This window comes from Sparus aurata, chromosome 20 (genome assembly GCF_900880675.1).
Source record: "Sparus aurata chromosome 20, fSpaAur1.1, whole genome shotgun sequence".
NCBI classification, from domain to species: domain Eukaryota; kingdom Metazoa; phylum Chordata; class Actinopteri; order Spariformes; family Sparidae; genus Sparus; species Sparus aurata.
Window position 1 is genome coordinate 23,696,342 of NC_044206.1, and position 21,111 is coordinate 23,717,452.

Below are 21,111 nucleotides of genomic sequence, written 5' to 3' on the forward strand. Positions count from 1 at the left end.
TTCATACAAGCAGTGATGGAATGTAACCAGGTGCATTGTTTGCCTGAACTCCACAAAATAATATTTTAATCACAGGGTACGGCCTCGGTGAGAGCAGGAGGCAGTTAGACGAAAAAGAAAAAATATATACACTATTTTCTTTAAAAAATCTCCTCAGTCGAAGATTCATCTTGCCCATTTCGAGGAGCTGTGAACTAAGATAATGGCGTACTCTTAACAGGTCTTGTTTGTTTTCTCAGTTAACTCGATTCATGGGCGTTTTTTTACTGAACACGACAGAACTTTAACGATAAATCCAAAGAAACATTTAAGATTTCAGCATCAAGCGACGACCAGCACCGACTCTTTGGACGGGGAAGATTCCTGTGCGAAGACGGAAGTAGCCGGAGGTGAATATCTCTCTTTGTTTGTACTGGCTGCGGACGTACAGCGCATGCGTATGGTTTCTACTCTATTATTTTAACTAATGTTGACTTTATTTGGTTGATTTTTATGTCATGATTAATACTATGTATTATTTATCTGACAGCTTTTTTGTGTTTTGTATAGCGAAGCTCTCTAACTGCGTTATGTAACCGAGTTCAACTTAGCGCTACCCATCATGCACCACTCATAGCATCGTAAAACTTCTGCTTAAATCTATATTTAACTCGATATGAAATATGTTATCGCTTACGTGGAATTTGAAATGATTAATCAATGTTGTCTTAATATGTGCAGATTAAACACGACGTAAAAGTAATAGTTGCAAAGTGTCACCATTACTGGAGGGTGTATACCCGAGAATGACGTCCCTCACTTGGACGGTAAAGGGGCAGTACACTCATGTTTCTCTTCAGATCGTATAAATCTTTCGCCTTTTACTAAAGATTTCCGTGGAGAGGAACATTATGAGTTATAACTAATTTTTTGATGCCCTGCCTAGTGCGGGGCTTCCTGAACTGTCAAAGAAAATTAATAAGTAACATATTATTAGAACTGTAGCGTCTTGCGCGGTGGTTTTCTCACATATATCCAGATTTAACATTAATCAAAATTTTATAAATGTTCATATACTTGATAATATCCAACAGTATATATGTATAGAGATAGCTGATTATGCCAAGTCCCTTAACAAAATAAATACAATTAATAAATAATAATAAACAATATATTTTTTTTTTTACAAAAGTGAAAGAATACAACATGGCATGGGCACATTTTTTTCATTTAAAATACTGCAGCAGCCTTCATGTTTTGGCTTATTGGTGGCACAAATGTCAAAAAATTACTTGGATTATTATTTGTAAGAAAAGTTACAGAAATCACAAGAATACTCTGTATCAAGTCTAAATTTCTCAAATTCATGTTTTCCTTGATATTCACGCTGTCAAATAATAATTACATGCTAAAATGATAATAATTAAAACATTTCCTCAGGGTATGAGTGATGTCTTTAGTGTTAAGCAGTTATATTTTTGATATAATTGACATCCTGTACATGAAAATATGAGGAGTTTTGTTTTCAAAAATCAAAAGTTTGGTTGTATTTGACCTGAGAATCCAGCAGAGGACACACTTGTTGAGGCAAAGCACATCCAAATCCAAATCTACTGCACCCTCTTCTGTTTTACTGATTTTAGTTATAAATCATTGTTTGCGGCCTTCTGTGTGCCTGTCATCTGCTTAAAATAAGTTTAAAATACAGGCCATATATCTGCTTTAATGTTTTGTTTTCATTCCAAACAAGTCTGTTTCATATTTAGTCACGATGTGTTGTAACTCTTTCCAGTCCACCCTCTGCCATAAAAAGATACGATTATGTAGAATATAGTGGGAAGTATGGCTAAAGTGAGACTTCCCATTTCTTGCGGCTGCGGTGCTGTAATGTATCAGCGGTCGCCTCTGTCAGTAAAGAGAAACACACGCTCGCACAGAACAGGAAACAGGAGCGTGGTAGTCGAGCAGAAGCAACACACCAGAGCGGCAGTTTGAGCTCTGACACTCCGGCTGCTTAGAAACAAAACAGCTTCAAGGTTGTTCGACAGACGTCCAGTGACAGGAGACTATTCTGGGAAACTAAATCAGGCAAGTTGACAAAATATTATCCCACACTGAAGCTTCTGGATGTGGATTTCTGTCATTGTTGAGTCTGTTTTACGCTTCCAAGTCATTTGAGGCGCACAGACTCTTTTTCCTTTTAGAATTATACAGAATTAACAAAGTTTACATGTTATATTGTGGGTTAAATTTACCTTAGTGAAATAATTACAGAATGTTTTGTTAACTATTTAAATTTTTCCTTTTGCATCTTTTTAAAGGAATTTAATACAATTTAATCATGTATAAGTTCACTCAGGCCTGTTAAGAATAAGATGTCAATGTTAAGATTTAAACAATATGCATACGAACGAGCTGCTAACCCTGACATCCTGTCGTCTCTGTGTATTATGTGTGTTACAAGGCGACTGAGCTGTGAACATCTGAGTGGTTCATGGACCGGACTGGGCCCATTAAGGCAAACTGAGATTGCCAAGCGACGTCGGACTGACGCAGAGTCAAGGTTGGTGCAGACTTCCTGTTTTGTGGCTGAGCAGTTTTGCGTCTGGTGCTTTTTAGTGGTCTGTCAGGGAGTTTAAGTTGAAGTTTGTATTTTGCAGCAAATGGAAGCGACTTCCTGTCTAACCTGTGCACAAAAGAGGAGGCCTTTAACCCCGTTCAGCCTTTTGTTCGTACTTATAACTCCTTTTTTAAATCAGCAAGCGTGTGATAACGTCAGACACAAACCATGGATGGTTTACTGGAAGGGCCCATCAGGCGTCAGGCTGAGACACAAAAAGACTGCAAGACACACAAAACAACTACAAAACGATCACAACAAACAATTGCAGAAATGTGATCAAGGAAGACATAAACGACCTCAAAGACACAAAATAAATACAAAACGCTACATTTACCATAAAGACTGTTGACGAGAGACACACAAAGATGCAGAGGACTGAGACACAAAGCAATAACAAAGAGACAAAATGACCACTGAGACACAAAATGTTCTCAAAGACACATGAAAGGATTACACAAGATGATCACAAAGAGATACTCAAAATGTTGAAAAACTCATATATGAAAACAACAAAAAAACACAAAACAACTACAACAATACAGAGGACGACTATAAAGAGAAACTAACCAACAGCAAAAGGACATACAACAACCACAAAGTAACACTAAACAACTACAAAGAGACATTAAACAACTATAAAGAGGCACAAAATGACAACCAAATGACACAAATGATTACAAAAGAGACACTCAAGTACAAGAAAGTCATGTTAAACAACCACAAAGTTATGCAAAATGACCACAGACACAATATGTTGACTCACACAGGACAACCACAAAGTGACACAAAAGGTTGACAGCAGGACACGAAACAGCTACCACGAGGCAGAGGACGACCAGAGAGAGACACTAACCAACAGCAAAGGGACATAAAACAACTACAAAGAGTCATAAACAACTACACAGGAACATAAAACAACTACAAAGAGACATAAAACAATTACAAAGGGACATAAAACAACTACAAAGAGGCACAAAATGACCACAAAGAGACACTAACCAACAACAAAGGGACATAAAACAACTACAAAGAGACATAAAACAACTACAAAGAGTTATAAACAACTACAAAGGAACATAAAACAACTACAAAGAGACATACAACAACTACAAAGAGACATAAACAACTACAAAGAGACATAAACAACTACAAAGGGACATAAAACAACTACAAAGAGGCGCAAAATGACCACAACGAGACACTAACCAACAACAAAGGGACATAAAACAACTACAAAGAGACATAAAACAACTACAAAGAGTCATAAACAACTACACAGGAACATAAAACAACTACAAAGAGACATACAACAACTACAAAGAGACATAAACAACTACAAAGGGACATAAAACAACTACAACGAGGCACAACATGACCACAAAGAGACACAAAACGACTACAAAAAGAAACATAGTGACCACACAAAGACACAAAACATGATAAAGAGACACAAAATGATCACAAAGAGACACAAGATGACCACAGAGATTCATTGTCAGTCAGGGGGTCTTGCTGCTCTGTCAGAGACGGGGGGACTTCACATGTCCGTTCACAGGGATCTGTAGACATGCTGTGTTTGAGCCGCTGATTGACATTTGTAACACTTGCTGAAACCCAAGTCAGCTTCTCATTTCCTTTATTTGCAGCTCCAGTATGTGAACTCTGGATACACATCAACACAGAAGGCCACACGGGTACACCGGAGCATGGAGCTGGTGTCAGTGCAGTATCACTTTGAGTACACAGCGAGGGACGGTCGCCTCGTCTCCATTGAGCCTAACGAAAGCTTCATCCTGGTCTCCAAGACCAACGAGCACTGGTGGCAGGTCCGCAAAGACCAGCACACCAAACCCTTCTACGTGCCTGCACAGTATGTGAAGCAGCTGTCGTCGCCTACTCAGGATTCTGCTGGTCCTAATAAGATGGATTCACCTGAGTGTGTGACTAACAGGAAGGCAGATACAACACCAGTGATTCGACTATCAGCTCAGTTCTCTCCAAGGGAGACGTGCCGGTTCTCCACTTTTGGATTGTGTGTGGACTTATCAGATGTGAGAGAAAAGATGACGCACAGTTTGGAGAATACAAAGACACACGGTTCAACGTCTACCTCTGCACCTCTGAACACTGACAGTCTGCAGCTTTATGCAAAACCTCATCCTGTGCCAAAGGTTAGAAACAGAGAAGAGTCAAAAAGTTCACCGCCGGATGGTAAAATAGATCAACCACAGATGTCTCTTCACCCTGATGATATGGACTTCCCTCCACCTCCTGATTCACCTGTATATGACGTCATCCCAGAGCTCCAAGTCCAACAGTTTGACACATTTCCTGAGCTGCCTGCTCCTGACGCGTGTGATGAAACCTCAGCGGTGGAGACTTTAAATGAAGAAGCTGAGGCAGCCTCTTCTTCAGACGCTCTGTCTGTTGAGCAGGTAAATGTTTTCATGCTAGTTTTTTGATTGATTTCATTCATGATTCTCCTTCAGTGTCACTGAAGCCTGAGATCAAAAGCTCACTGTTGATTTACAGCCAGCAGAGGGCGCAGTTTCATCATGTATAACGGTAAATATGGCGACAAGTCCACTGAACTGGTGCTTAGGGAGCTTTTAAAGTAGGTTTTTTGTCTTATAACATCAAATCAGAGTAGATTAATGTGAATAAAGAGGTCAGTTAATTTCATTTAGTGATTTTTTTAGCATTTAAAGGGAACCACTTTACTCTGTTTACAGTTTTGGAGGAAGGTTTAAATATCAGCCCACCTAATGTCACACGCTTCCCTCATGATTTCAGTTCCTGCTCTCAGGAGAATCACATCTAGTCTTACTTCCACTTAATTATCTGAAGAGGTGGGAGGATGTTTGAGTTCAACTTGTTGACTTGCAGTTTTCACAAACTTTTTTTTACTTTCTTTTTAAAAAAACTTTCTTTTACAACACTACTTAGTTATTTTCCGCAAATACCAGCCCAGAAACCACTTCTTGTTTTTGCCACAAAGTAATGGATACAATATATTGTGCTATGAGCCAACTAAGTACATTGTTTTAATGAAAGTACAGTACTTCAGTGAATGTACTCCATTACTTTACACCATATGAGGCAGTACTCCTTAAGACTAAGAGTATAAACTGACTTTAATATGTTGAATTTAAACGTTTACTCCTCAGCATGTTTGAGAGAAATATTCTACTTTCTACTCCATTATATTCATTTAATAACTTTAGTTACTGGTTACTTTGCAGATTGCACGTACTATTACTTGATTTCAGAGTAAAACATTCTCCTATTATAACTTTAGTTACTCTACAGATTCAGATTACAATACAAAATATTAGTGATAGAATGTATAGCAGTATATTTACTCAAGTAATTTATTTAAGTACAATTCTGAGGTACTTTTGTATTTCCATTTCCTACCCCTTTATACTTCCACTACATTTTGGAGACAATTATTGTACTTTCTACTCCATTATGTTTGTTTAAAACCTTTAGTTACTAGTTACTTGGCAGATTGCACGTACTATTACTTGATTTCAGCTGAAAATATGCTCCTTTTTTCTCCTCTACATTAATTTGACAGCATTAGTTACTTTCCAGATTACAATTTTACAAAAAAAATATATATATGATGCGTTAAATCAATTGCTACTTGATATTAATGATAACTTTAGTTACTCTACAGATTCAGATTACGATACAAAATATTAGTGATAGAATGTAACCAAGTATATATTTACTCAAGTGATTTATTTAAGTACAGTTCTGAGGTATTTGTACTTTAGTATTTCCATTTGCAACACTTATACTTCCACTAAATTTTGGAGACAATTATATTACTTTTTACTCTATTACTTACACACAAAGTAATATATACAATATATCATGCAATGAGCCAGCTAAGCACATTGTATACTTAAAGTATAGTAAATATACTTAATTACTTTCCGACATATGATGTAGCACTCCTTAAGATTTACAGTATAAACTGACTATGATGTGAAAAATAAGTCTAATTCTACTTAGAATACTCGAGTAAATCCATTTCGTTACTTTCCACAGATGCCAGCTTATATGTCACTTCTTGTTTGTGCCACAAAGACACAATAAATGTAGTTAATTACTTTCCCACATATGATTTAAGACTCTGATGTGTAGAATGTGAGCGTAGCTCTACTTTAAATACTCGAGTAACTGCATGTCGTTACCTCCCTCCTCTGAGTAGGCTACATGTGATGAGTTGAGGGTCTGTGCAGTGGAGGAGGGTCCGGACCGTGCTGGTTCAGTTCACGGTATCTGTGCCAGCTCATCAGCATATGAATGGCCGGTCGTCCCCTTCATGCCTCCTCAATGGGCGAGAGGAGGTGTTGCCTGAATACCTCAGTGAGAAGCAGCTGATTCAGACTCGCAGTTTTGGTCAGCGAAAGTTTCAGGGGCCTGAGGGGTTTTGGACCCACAGTGAGCGGGTTCGGACCCACAGACAGCAGGTGTGTGTTGGTTGGTTGGTTGGTTGGTTGGGTGTTTTCTGTCAGAGTAGAAGGAGAACAGGTGACAAACAGGTCGTGTCGCTCCTCTGAGGGCAGGAAGGAGTTAAACCCTGAGCGCTGCAGCCACTCCCAAACCTCCAGCTGCTACCTGGTTTCCCCAGCACCAGTGACGGTACCGGGAGCTGCGATCACCCGCTGGGAGTCGGTGAGGTGTGTGTGTGCGTGTGTGTGTGTGTGGATACACGGCTCGTCCCGCCTGCTTCACTCTGGATGTAGTTTGTTGAATATGAGCGACTGAAGAAAAACTTGACTTTCAGGTAAGTTTCACCGCAGTTACTTGTTTTGCACCTGTTGCAGGTTCAGGTTTCAGGCGGCAGTGAGGGACGAGGTGCTGAGCTCAGTGTGTGTGTGTGTGTGTGTGTGTGTGTGTGAGTCATGTAATGGCTGCAGCCTCTCCCAGTAAACCCAGTAATCAGAACCGTGTAATCCCCAGGGTCTGTACTGGGATCCTGGTGTCACTTCAACACCATTAAATACAGTTACGGGCAGAAGGATTACGTCATTCTAAACAATACAGTACTATTCTTATGTCCACTGATGGAATGTAACTAAATACATTTACTCAAGTATTTGTACTTTACTTTACTATTTCTATACTTCTGTTCATTCTGCTACTTTATACTTTCACTTCACTACAACAAATATTCCACTTTTACTCCACTTAGTTGATTTGATAACTTTAGTTACTAGTTACTCTGCAGAGTACTTCTATTTCTACTTGATTACAAATAGAAGTATTGTACTTTTTACTCCACCACATGTATTCAGTGACTTGAGGTACTAGTTACTTTGCAGATGCATGTACTTCTACTCAATTTCAGAGGGAGTTTTTGTACTTTTTATTTATTTTTTTACTCCACTACATTTAATTGATAGATTTAGTTACTAATTACTTGGCACATTACATTTATATCTACTCACTTTCAAAGGGAAATGTTGTACTCTTTACTCCACTACATGTTTTTTGACAGCAGTAGTTACTTTCCAGATTTTATCAACAAAGAATATGATGCATTACATGTATTTGGTAACTTTAGTTACTAGTTACTTTGCAGAGTGCACCTATTTCTACTTAATTACAAAGGGAAATATTGTACTTTTTACTTTATGCTACTTTATACTTCGACTACACCACATTTAGAGACAAAACTCATATTTTTACTGCACTATATTTATTTGATTACTTTAGTTACTAGTTACTTTTCAGATTGCAGATACTTCTACTCAATTTCAGAAGCAAATATTGTACTTTTACTGCATCCTGTTTTGATAACTTAAATTACTAGTTACTATCTAGATTGCTTCTACGTCTACTTAATTTCAGAGGTAATATTGTACTTTTTACTCCACTACACTTATTTGATATCTTCAGGTTCTAGTTACTTGGCAGACTTCATGTACTTGTACTCAGTTACAGAAGGAAAAATTTTACTTTTTTGCCTCTGCATTAATTTGACAGCTGTGGTTACTTTTCAGATTCTATCATCCAAAATTATGATGCTCTACATGTATTGCTACATTCTGTTTTTGATAACTGAAGTTACTAGTTACTTTGCACAGTGAACGCTGCATCAGAGCCAAAGTGTCGCATCTGTGAAATCAATTTATTCTGGCAGCAATTTCTGCAGATTCTCACAATCAGAAAAATGCTGAATAATTAATCAGATTATCTATCGACCCTTACATGTAAATACTGTATAATTTATTTGTACTTGTACTTTTGATATCGATACTTTTACTCAAGTACTGCTCATCTGTTTGACCTTCACTTTTACCAGCGTAGTATTTTAACATGATGTCTTTGCTTTAAGTTTGACTCTCGGGGACTTTTTACACGGCCGCTCATTCCTCCTCTGCTGAATGAGTCCCACACTTGTAGCCGGACTGTGGACGTGCCAGGACCCCTCAAGTGCATTAATTCTCCCCCCACAATGGAGGGCCATCGCCATGGTGATGTGAGGGGGTCTGGCCTGACTCCCAACAAGCAAGGCTTTAGAGCTTTTTAGTGCCAGCCCTGCCATGCAGTTGGCGTGTGTGTGCATATGTAATGTGCAGAACTCGCAATTAGCCCGAATGTAGGTCGCTTAATATCGAGGGGCGTGTTGGCTGCTCTTTGGTCTCTGATGGGATGTTAAGTTTGATAAGTGGATGACAAATCCAGCGGGGATTGAGAAATCTGACGTTTGGTTGGCTTTTACCTCGCAGAAAGGCCTATTTTGTTTTAATGGTTGTTCTTATTGTTGTGCTCCTGTAGAGCTTTTGTATTTGGTTGCGGGCTTTGAAGCTGTTTATGGCTGTGCAGGAATCTATCTTAAAGGAGCAGTTCACAGGAAAATGAAACCTCAGTCGCGATCCACTCACCCCCTCGCTGATGGAAAGTCGGGTGATGTTTCGTCATCCGCAAAAAGATTTCTGGAGCTGCTCAGCAGAAAGGAGTTGCGGCATTTTCCTACACAACCAAAGACGTTTCAAAATGAGTCTCCATCTACTCCTGCACTGACGTCAGATAAAGTGTGTGCTCATACTTTAAGCTTACCAGCTACAGTGAAGGTTTTAACTTAAAAAGGACGTAAATAAGATCTTTTTATAAACAGTCTGGGACCTCGGGGCCTCCGTAAACTTGAATTGAGCTGGTTGGTTTATTTTAAAACAAGTCACCATCCACTTCAGTTGTGGAGAACGCTGCAACGCTTCACCTGACTTTCCATTAACATGGGAGTGACGAGATGAGCTGCTCCTTTAAGGCCTGTGATGAATATTGAGCACAACGCGTTCAATTGACCTTTATCACTTAGTTTAGATAATTGCCACAAGGGGGTCTAATGTCCCATTGATCTCTGGCAGCCAAACGAGAAGTGACCCTGTTTTGTCCTCTGCCTGTTTGAGGTTTCTGCGGTTTAAAGCATGTGATCCTGTTCTTTCCTGTAGTGAGAGCGGCTCTTCACCCACAGTGAGTGCAGTAATTCCTGCTGCTCCGCGAAACAGACCAAATCAAATGCCAACAAACTGCTCCAACAGGTAGTGTGAGGGTGTCTCGTCAGACCTCTCTGTACATGCCTGCATGACGTGTGTCATCGGCGGTGTACGAACAGGTGCGTGGAGCTTTTCACCGTCTGGACAGGAAGAGACTTTTACCTCCAGCAGTTTGTAGTTATACTGTATAAAGTTTTGGGAACAGGGGTGGATTTTTCAACCCTAACCCTAACTGAAAAAGATTGTAGGAATTATGAAGTATGTTCAGTATGCAGCACGCTGGAGGTGACTGTACAGATGTGGGCAGTAGTTGTTCCAGTTTGTGCCTCTCTTGTTTGACATTATTTATGGCTGCTGTCTCTTTCCAGAATCCTCAAAGATTCTTTGAACCATTCTGGATTATTTGGAGCTGATAGTACAGTGTAAATAATTCATATATTGATTTATCAGCTGATATATACACATTTTTCACAGCGAACCCTCATATGTGGTCATCAAACACTTAAGCAATGGACTTTATCGCCTAAATTTACATCTGCGAACTTCACTGAGAATTTGATAATTATAAAATACCTTAAGTATCTTTTTCAACATTATAATCTCTCCAAAGTGTTCAGATGTCGGCACATATACGTTGATATTGATATATTTGTCGATAGGCCAGCATCGACCCATAACGATGTATCGGTCGGGCTCAACTTCTAACCATCTGGATGAAAAAAATATTCAGTCTGCTGCGTGATAAAAAAAGCTGTACTCACAAAGTTACTCTGCTAATTCAGATTAATCAGTGTTGACAGGCTATTACTCGTGATGTATAATTAATCAGACAATATTGTGGGCCGGAAACTGAGTGAGACCACACAGGAAATGTGGCTGCATCAGAACAAAATTAGAGCATTTTAAAATAAATGTATATAATCAGCACGAGAGGCAAACACTGGGGCTAAAGCAGACACAAGTATGTTTCAGAAATATGTTTGTATACTATAATTAATGGGTCTAGGAGTGTGAAGTCGTGGTCCCACCCAGTATGCAAGTAAAGGTAGGAGAAAGCAGAAAGCACCTGCATTTTTCTTGACTTTTCCATCCTCTGTCATCTCCTCAGGTCAGCCTCTGTAAAGACATGTAAAGATACAGAACTGTTAAGATACAGCGCTGTGAAGATAATCTAAAATTAGGCTCAGCAGGTCTTTGTCAAGAGTCGCATGAGTCGTGTTCGCAGGAATGTCTTCTGTGTCGCCACTGTTTGTAGAACGTCTTTGCAGAGTCGTGATGACGCGACAGTGACGCCGCCGCTCTGTACGTCCTCTACCTGTTTTTTAGTTTGTTTGCGTGCTGACTGTTGTTGTCTTCCTGCACACGCACTTAAAAGAGAAGGTGGTGGCATCTTTGCAAAAGAGTGGGGTTTCCATTTCCAGTTGCCTCAGAGAGCACCGCGGCGACTGGTGCTAAAACCTTTCCCCTCCTACACAGAAGACACTTTCAGAGTGAGAGTGGGAGAAATCTGACATCTATCGCGGATAAGCAATATCCGCAGGTTTTGCACATCGGCATGTGGACCTGGCCTGAAGCGCAGAGATAAGAACGTGATAAGCTGATGGATTCCACATTGAGCATTTCTGTAGTCATCCCTGTTCTGGACCATGAGGAGTGTGATGTAAGAGTGGAGGTGGAGCCAGATCGATTCAATAGCTCGACTGTGTGCTTTGTGGCGTGATTTGGGCCCCAATTCGGTGCTCCATTGTTTGATTGGATGAGTGCTAATGTGGTTAAGTAATCAAGCAGATTGCTGGTTCATGCATTGCTGAGGGCAGAGAGTTGTCTGCTCTCTGCTGCAGGATTTCATCCCGAATTCATGCTCGTAAAAAAACAGCGTTTTAAGGCCTGAAAACTGATGTTGAGTAAAGGAAGCTAAATGCTAACTAGTACTTTTTATTGGAGGGTGTATTGTCCTAGAAATAGCTGCCATAAACAATATTACGTGCGCTTCACGACCACGTTATACCACTGATATCGTGATTTTATGAAGGGATATTAATGCAAGTACTTCCTTTTAAAGGGATGGACCTTTTAATTATAACTATTTAGATAAGATCAAATAAAACCACACATCCAAAACAGTAAGTAGAAACTGAGAGCTCTGGCATCATGTTGGCTAAAATGTTAGTGACATTCTCATGTAAAACATTATAGAAATACTGCGTATCGAGGTCATGTACATGGATCAATACGTCAATACGATGCGTGCGATACGTTGATACCTGATTACTCTGACAGGCCTACATCTGAAAGGTATCTCTGATCAGAACCGGACACGCATCTCTAAATTCAGGCACCACAGGACAATGTTTTCGTGGTTTCTCACAGGCACATTTGAATAGCAAACTACGCTCTTTCCATGTACAGAATGTAAAAACGTCTGGATGTTCCAGGAAGCATTGATTCACCACAAACCTGATACACACGGGAGCTTAAGTTAGACAAGGTAGGCTAATTTAATCGCCATTATCCAACGCAGGGCGGCACAATGAAGTGAAAGTCCATAAACTCCTTCATACTACATAAATGACACAACATATATCAAGTTATTTATATAGAAAATATATATAAACACATGGTGCTTCTTATGAATCTGCGTCAGGGTGAATGTGAACAGAAACAAGAAGATGGGGACGATAACGTGGTCGCCATCTTCACATCAAAAGCTCGACATCTGGGAAACGCGGTCCATCAGCTTTGACTGTGTGTGAGCACCGAGCATCGATGTTACAAACACGGAGTCCAGCTGTGGTCCTGCGCCCCGTCCGCTCAGAACACAGTCCGTCCGTCCAGTGCAACACCTTGACCCCAGACGTTGTGATAGAGACGGGTCTCTGTGGGCACAGCAGTCTCTGATTTCATGTTACTTGGACATCCTGAGACATGTTTGTCCATTCCCCTTTTTCCTGTGACCGGACATTAGCCAGGAACAGCCTTTAACACAAGCTGGATTAGCATGACACTTATGGCGACTCCCTTCCTCCCTGGGTCAGTCCACAGCTGGTCAGGTTGGATGGTCGAAAGGTGCCGCAGAACCAAAGTCCTCTGCTCTTAGTCCAGAACACCTGCTTTTATCTGAAAAAATGTTTAAAAAACAAAAATGTTGCATGATTTGGAGGAGCTACCGGTCGCTGCATCTTCGCCTCCGCTGCCTTCAGGGTCAAACTTCGTAGCATAGCGTCTCTGACCGGGCTGCTGAATCTGACACGTCTTTTTATAGTTCGGTTGAAAGAAGATAGTTCCTACATAAAACTGCTCAAAACAAGTTCTGGGGATTACTGTGAGCAGGATTTCCTGGAAGAGACAATGCTGTTGAGTTTTGTCTGTGCCATCCTGTTCTAGTATATAGACAAACATGTACTTTTGATGTTGGAGTGAACTGTCCCTTTAAGTAGCAGTCAACCTGCATAGATGCTGCAGGTCATCACCCACACGAACCTCAAACCTAACTTAAGGTGAACCCTTTTCTCCAAATGACATCTAAGAAAAGCAGCCACAAGCAGCTCTGCCAGCTGTCTGCAGGCGGCCTCACGTGTCCCTGTTAGAAGGAAGTGTTGATTGAACAAGTGCTTCTTAAACCAGACTTCCTGTTTTCACGCATTTCACCCAACACAATGTCTCACCAGAGGAGACTCTGAAAAGCAGCTCAAGTCATATTGTGGGAAATTATTGCTTCCCCTTTTTCTTTCCCAATTATTGGCCTGACCTACAACTGGAGGGTCAGAAATACTCTCCAGATGTTTCTCTTTTCCTTTCTCTTGAGTATTTCCCTGAAATATGCCAGCTGTTTGCTTTTTTTTAACATATAGACACACAGGCAGGAAGTAGGTTGAAGTGACCTGCAGAGTTTTATTTCTCTCTCGGCTATCTCACCCTCTTCTCTGCCTTGTTTTCATTGTCTCTTTCTGCTTTTGGCTCTTGGCACACACAGACAGTTACCCTCTACCCCCCTTATCCTGCACACAGGAATTCATGCATAAGAACACACAAACACTGACACAACCACACACACATCTCACCCAGTCCTCACACAGTCCCTTCCTGCTGCTATTGTAACAGAGCTCACAGTTCTCCTTTCTATCTGGGCTGCAACTGTCACAGCTGCAGAGAGAGAGAAAGAGAGAGAGACAGAGAGAGAGGAGGATGTGTGCGTGAGGGTGTGTTCATGAATGTGTGGTCGCCCTCTCTCCCATCACCATCACAAGTCGATCGAACGGGTGTCCGAGTCGCTTCGTTGTCCGTTTTTTGGATGTATGGCTCGCCTGAGTAGAACGGTGTAAACATGGTGGACACGTACTCCAGGGTTTGGACAAGTCACGGGGCCAAGAGGGGCTTGTCTCTGCCGGTGGTCCCTCAGGTAGGTGATCACGGCTGCGTTTTTTTATTGCTCCCGTGAGGTAAATTTTACTCTTTGTGGTCCGCGTTGCTTTTATGTTTTGATAACGGTCTTGCTTCCTGCTTTGCGTAAACATGTCACCTCTGCCTCTTTTCCTGTACTGAGAAGTGTAGCGTGAGCAGTGAACACACAGCGGTCGTCTAAACGTTCAGCCATCATGAGTGTTGGTGTTCAAGTTTTAAGATTTTTAGTTTGGATTGTTAAATAGCTACTTTCATGTGGCACCGGTTTCACCCTCAAACATGCACGAAGCAGTAGAGAGGAGCTCTGTTTTCACGGCTTTACGTCTGAATTCAACAGTTTCATTTCTTCACACCTGCTGTCAGTGAATAGCTATTTCAGTTTGTTGTCAGGAACACGAGCGACTCTTTGTATCAAAAGGAGTTTTGTGGTTGACGGTCAACATAAAAGACGGGTTCTCTGTCATCTGGATAGTCTGCAGTTTGACTGTGCACACCAACGTGTTCAAATCCTTTACTAAAACATGATATACATACTTTTAACTGGTAATAAAGAAGTCTGATCTCTTTTTAAGACTCACACGAGCAAACAAGAGCATCAGCGTGAAGATTCAGTTACTTCTAGGTAGTTTTTATAGCCTTGTTATTAGCAGCCTTCGTTCAAATTAAGACTGTTTTTTATGGCAGTGCTGAGGATGAAGTGATACGTCTCATATCTTGAAGAAAGAAGCTGCTCTGTAGTCTGGTGGTACCTCAAAAAACAGAGTTAATCACCCTCATCTTTAGGGACGGGACAATAATCGATTGATCGTGGTGGAATGTCATTATCGGGAAAATCACGAGTTGAGATAATCATGTATAACTTGGAAAAGCTAGGCTTGTCAACATGGCTGAAGGCACGGCTTGAACATTGTATCCCTGCTGAAAGATTAACATTTTAACAAGTTATCCCAAGAACAGTCATGAGATAAATCTGGGGGGTCATGAAAGGGCTAACGAGTAAGTTCTGCTGCAAACATTTATAAAACAGCCTTTAACGAAGCAAATGTCTCTTATCGACATGTTTTTGTAAAGAGCTGCAAGCCAAAAAGGTTCAAATAAAACTGGTTTCATCTTTGCTGTTGCCTTCCGTTTTAAAACAAATATTAAAATCTTGAAAAGTAACCGTTAACTTAAGCTGTCAAATAAATATGGCGTAAGAAAATTATGTATTTTCTTCTGATCGAGGAGCAGAAGTATAAATGTGTAAGTAAATGTGTTTGGATTGATGAGGTTTGTCCCCGTCAACGTGCTTGTTTAAGTTTTCTATAGTTTTCCGCTGGTTGCATGTAGGATGGGGACATTCCAGTGTAGCTATTTCAGAGATCAATGATGCAGCTCTTTCATTTCCTCTGTCTGCCTCTCTGTGCCGGTTGGAATCAATCTGTTTCGGGGTCAGTTGTCTGGCTGTGCACGTCGATTGCCTCGTGGTTATATGGAGATCAATGGTGAAGCGAAGTCAGCAAAGTGGGAGCAATACAAAGACAACATACACACGACTGATCAAGAAATCCATAATACAGAAACAGCATCCTCCCTTTGTTATATAACTAAGTTTTGTTTGTGTTTTTATTTATCTCTGGAGCTCCTGGTGGAGAGGAGAAAGTAATACTGTAATAAGTATACTACAATGTAAGGACGCTTTATTACACGTAGTCCTGCATTTAAAACCATAGAAGTAAAAGTAAAACAGTAAGTAATCAAAAGCAAAAGTACTCCTCATGCGGAAAATGCTTCCTTTCTTTCATCACGGTGTTGAATCATGTATAGATTGTGTTATAGGATTATTAATACTGCGTCAGTCGAAGTTGATGGACAGCGTTTCCCAGATGTCAAACTTTTGATGTGACGATGCCGACCACATTATCAGAACCATCGTACTGCGGCCACTTGCTCACAAACTGACGCAGATTCAAAAGATGATCTGTGAAGCGTGACGCAGTTTTTTCAAACTTTATTTTCGTTATGCAACCCTGCGTTTTGAAACGACGAATACAGTAGATGGAACCTTGAAAGCAGCACTGTAATCGCTGTGGTCAGTTGAGAGGGAGGGAATTTGAACTAGTCTTTAAAGGGATATTCCGGTGTAAGTTTAATCCATGGTCTAAATCACCTTGAAACTGTGTTAGACTCCCTCGAGATCCCTTGAGAGATCAAGTTAGCAGACCGCTAATTTACGGAGTTTTATCAACCTCAGAAACGACCGCACGACAATAATACACTGCAGTAAATGGATCCAAATATAAACCGCCACCAAAAAGCCACAAATAATGCTCAGAACAGCACCAAACTTCAGCAACAGTACAAATAGGGTCTCAGCACATAGTCCGGGGCATCTAACCTCCCCTAGCTTAGCTGGATTTCTACTGGGAAGCTAAAAACAGATTTCAATGGACGCAGATTTTCAACTCTTTCAAAGCTCATCAGCTTCCGGGTCGGGGAAGTCCCGACGCTGATTGCTTTTCCATGGAGTCATAATCATATATTTTCATCCATGAGCCGCGGAACTCTACTGCACTCGGTAATCGACTCGTCGGGACTTCCCGTCAACAGGAAACTGCTGCAGAAGAGTGGTAAATTTAGTCAGCTTTTCAGTAGAAATCCAGCTAAGCTAGCGGAGGTTAGATGCCCCGGACTATGTGCTGAGACCCTATTTGTACTGTTGCTGAAGTTTGGTGCTGTTCTGAGCATTATTTGTGGCTTTTTGGTGGCGGTTTATATTTGGATCCATTTACTGCAGTGTATTGTTGTTGTGCGGTCGTTTCTGAGGTTGATAAAACTCCATAAATTAGCGGTCTGCTAACTTGATCTCTCGAGAGGGAGTCTAACACAGTTTCAAGGTGATTTAGACCATGGATTAAATTTACACCGGAATATCCCTTTAAACCTGGGGCCCTAAACATGGGGGTTCTCAGGTTTCCGCAGGGACAGATGTGCCCCCAAGTTAATGTTTGATAATATTTTTAAAGTTTTTATCTTTTCAACAATCTAAATATGTCACATTAACATAAATCAAATGCGTTGTTAGCAAAGAAATATAGAAAAAACCTAACTGTGTGTCACTTAAAACAGAAAACTAACATGTTAATAACGTGCTGGATGGTTATCTGTATTATTATACAAGTTATTAGTGGATGTTTTTTGTAACTGATTGAGCTGCTGACTCCGACCGATATACATCAGTTCGCCGATCTTATCGGACGATATTGTCCTCTCACTGAGAACTACAGCCGCTGCCAACTTGTTTATACGCGGCTCTATTGTCCTCCATGCGTAGACCCAGTTTAACATGCAACATGCACGTGTCGCTGCAATAAGAACAGCCTACTTTAATTCAAATAGTGGAGCGTCAGCAGCCTGAAACTAGAATAAAAAAGGCAGGTTGCTGCAAAAGAATTACGTGGAATTAAACGTTTTATTAGAAAATACCTCAAAGATGAGGATTTGCATTAAAAACATTTGCACATTTTCAAAACAAAAAAGACTAAATTAGAGCCTGAATGCATTGATGAGAAGAAGTGGCTCACATGTCTTGTATGGGAAATCCAATAATGCAAAGCATCAAATGGACACAGAGCTGTAAAAAGTCCAATATTTGCATCTGAAAGGAAGTAAAGTGGAATTATAAAGTGGGATAACAGTCGAAACACTGCTGCCTGTTGCCTTGGACATGTTTCGTGTTCATAGCGCAGCATATTTAGCATCAAGATGAACAGACGCAGCGCAGACACGCACACACAGGTCTTGATAAATATAGATCATGAGGCTAGCTGACAGACAAGAGGTAGTTATAGTTTAGAGACTGCAGCCTCGATCTCTTTGTATTCGTGCCATCATGACGGTGTTCGAAAGACTCTGCAAGGCGGTCATTCCCAAGAGTCTCATGGTCAGGAATAACAGTCTCGGTGGAGCTCAGGTGAGAGAGGAACGACTGAATGAAAGATCACACTGTGTCCTTTTATAATGAAGCGTCAGTATGATAATTTTTTGATTGCATCACAGGGGATGGACGCAGGCATTCACCACAACTCAGTGTCACTCAAATTGTTCTTTAAACAAATTAGTTGTGATGTCCGGGGCCTATTTGCATGGCACGTCCTGCCCTGCAGCCAGTCGAATCTTCGTGTTGTGAAACCGGCGGGACATGAAGGTCACAGCAGCTTCCCTCTTGTACACAGAAAGTGAAAAAGTAGTTTGTTTTGAGAGCAATGAAAAGCTGGAAGAGTTTCTATTGACTATAGGAGGACAGGCAGCTGCTTTGTAGTGGAGCTGGATAATGTTTAAACCAGTTTTTAGTCCTCTGCAGTCGGCTTGGAGTTTATCATTCTCTTTTTGCAATCAAGCCCTCATCACGTCTATCTTAGCAAAACACGGCACAGACCGGCACATGGCAGGGTGACTCATGCAGACATAAACTCCGGACATCGTTTTGACAAGGGAGTGTTAAACTCCTGTGTGTGGGTGTTATTGTGTGCAAGAAAACTATACTCGAATTAGGTAACGATCATTATTGCGGGAGGAACGCCTCTGTTGTGTTTGGGTTTTTTTGTTTTTTTTCAGCTGTGGGCTACTTCCTGTGCTCTGTCGCTCTGTGAGATGCGGAAGGATGACTTACTAAGAGCTATACTGAGAACAGCGGGCTGAAGGCTGGTACTTGACGCTCGATGACACAACTAACTTTTAATCGTCTGAAATGCTGTTACGCAGTGAGGAGACTGACATTTGCGAGCTTGTTTTCCTTCAAAAATGTGGATTGTGGTTCATTAAAGACTTGCTCTGAATTGCAAATGAAGAAATTAAAAGAAGCAGCCTTGTTCTTTCTGTCTCTCTCACATGTGTGATGTTTCTGATGTCAATCCCTATGTAGAAGCACCTCAACATCTTCTGTGTTTTTTTTACCTTTTCTTTCTCAGGCGGAGAATGAAACCCTGCGATCGGCCGTGTACGTCAATGTAGCACAACTTCGTAAAAGCATCTCCGAGTCTCCCCCCTCGGCTCCTTCGTCCTACTCGCCTTCCTACCTTGACCAAGAGGGATGGGAGGTGCATGTTGATGACGAGAGTGGCAAGGAGTACTACTACCACCCCACCACGGGGCGCACCACCTGGGACAACCCCTTTCTAGACTCCCCCGAGGACCCTGAGCCCGTATCCCCCTCGCCTCCTCTGTCTCCTGCCCTATCCCCGTCCCCCGTGTCCCCCACTCCTGCGTGGACCTCAGACTGGGAGCAGTTGGTGGATGAGAGCAGCGGTCGCCCCTACTTCTACAACGCTATGTCTGGGGAGACGTCCTGGGAGCCTCCAGAGCAGCTGAGCCCGTATCCCCCTCTGATGGAGCCTATGAGCGTGCACAGGTTTCACGAGGACGGGCCGGTAAGGACAGCCTGGCTGCTCCACTTAGCTTCTCTTTCTCCTGTTATAGCTTCACCCAGGGGAAAGCTGTAAATACAGTCTGCTTTTAATGGGATTAAATCTCCCGCACCCACATAGCAGACCGGACTCATTTCCATTAGGAAAGCTCACAGCGGCTGTGCAGAATATCCCCAGCAGTGGTGTCCCTAACTTTAACAGAACATATGCATCTGTCCTCATTCTCATTCTCATTCTCACTCCTCCGTCTTCGGGGGATTCAAATGTTCAAATGCTTCACTTGACAGGAAAATCCCGAACAGAATTATTTCACACCAGCGACAGGTGACCCCTTTTCTGCCCCATTATGGCTTTTTTTGGAGCACGAGAACAACATTAATGGGCCAAGAAAGAAAAATACTTTGAGGCCACGGAGAAAGAAAAAAAAAGTGGCTTATTTATCAAAGTCATGGAAAAGTCATTGTGCGCTATATCAGGGTCAGAGAGGAAATGATTCAGCTGACGTTATCAGTGAGATTTAGCAACATTTCAACACAGAAAGTGAACTGAGCCAAAGGTCAGTGTCTCCGGCAGGTCAGGACCGACCAAAGGGACGATTAAAGCAATACTTAGACATTTTTTAGAAATACATGCAGCATATTTGATTTAATGCCAAGATTAACAAGACGGTAGATAGGCCTACCACTGTCATGACAGTTAAATATGAAGCTACAACTAGCAGAGAGTTGGCTTAGCACAGAATTAAGTCTAAAAACGGGGAGAAACAGCTAACCTGCTAGCTTCAGAGGACTTCAGGAAGTTGGGGTCAGAGTGTACCTGAGCAGGAAATTCCCCTTGGTTTTACACTAGCACAAAGATAGATATTCTTATGCACTGATATTTAGAGGTGCTGGTAGGTGGACACAGTCAGACTAGCTGCCTCCCACTTTTTGTAAGCTAAGCTAACACAGCTGTAGCCTCCTTTTTACCTTACAGACATGACAGTGGTATCAATCTTCTCATCTATCTCTTGGCAAGAAAGGAGATAAAACTTCAATGACAAGACCGATACCACAAGTTTGAACCTTCAGCCAGCAGAAAGTTAGCTTAGCACATTGTAAACTCTAAAAACAGGGAGCTAGAACAGCTAGCCTGCTAGCGCAAGGATGTAGCTCCAGAGGACTCCAGGAAGTTACTGTGCACGAGC

General features: G+C 41.4%; 1 protein-coding gene and 1 non-coding gene across 3 annotated transcripts in view; both read left to right on the top strand.

Moving 5' to 3' along the window:
* The first annotated feature begins 819 nt into the window (after positions 1-819).
* LOC115571855 (U5 spliceosomal RNA) lies at positions 820-934 on the top strand. The gene has a single exon (XR_003981999.1). It is a non-coding gene; the product is annotated as a U5 spliceosomal RNA (small nuclear RNA).
* A 1,332-nt stretch (positions 935-2,266) lies between these two features.
* Positions 2,267-21,111, top strand: part of arhgap27 (Rho GTPase activating protein 27) — a 29,888-nt gene continuing 11,043 nt past the window's right edge. The window contains exons 1-3 of one of the 2 annotated variants that reach the window (XM_030400695.1): positions 2,267-2,542; positions 4,249-5,037; positions 19,470-19,928. In XM_030400695.1, the coding sequence (XP_030256555.1) occupies positions 4,309-5,037; positions 19,470-19,928 (1,188 nt within the window). In that variant the 5' untranslated portion in view covers positions 2,267-2,542; positions 4,249-4,308. The remainder of the gene's footprint in view (positions 2,543-4,248; positions 5,038-19,469; positions 19,929-21,111) is intronic. The other variant, XM_030400696.1, reaches the window with a different exon arrangement.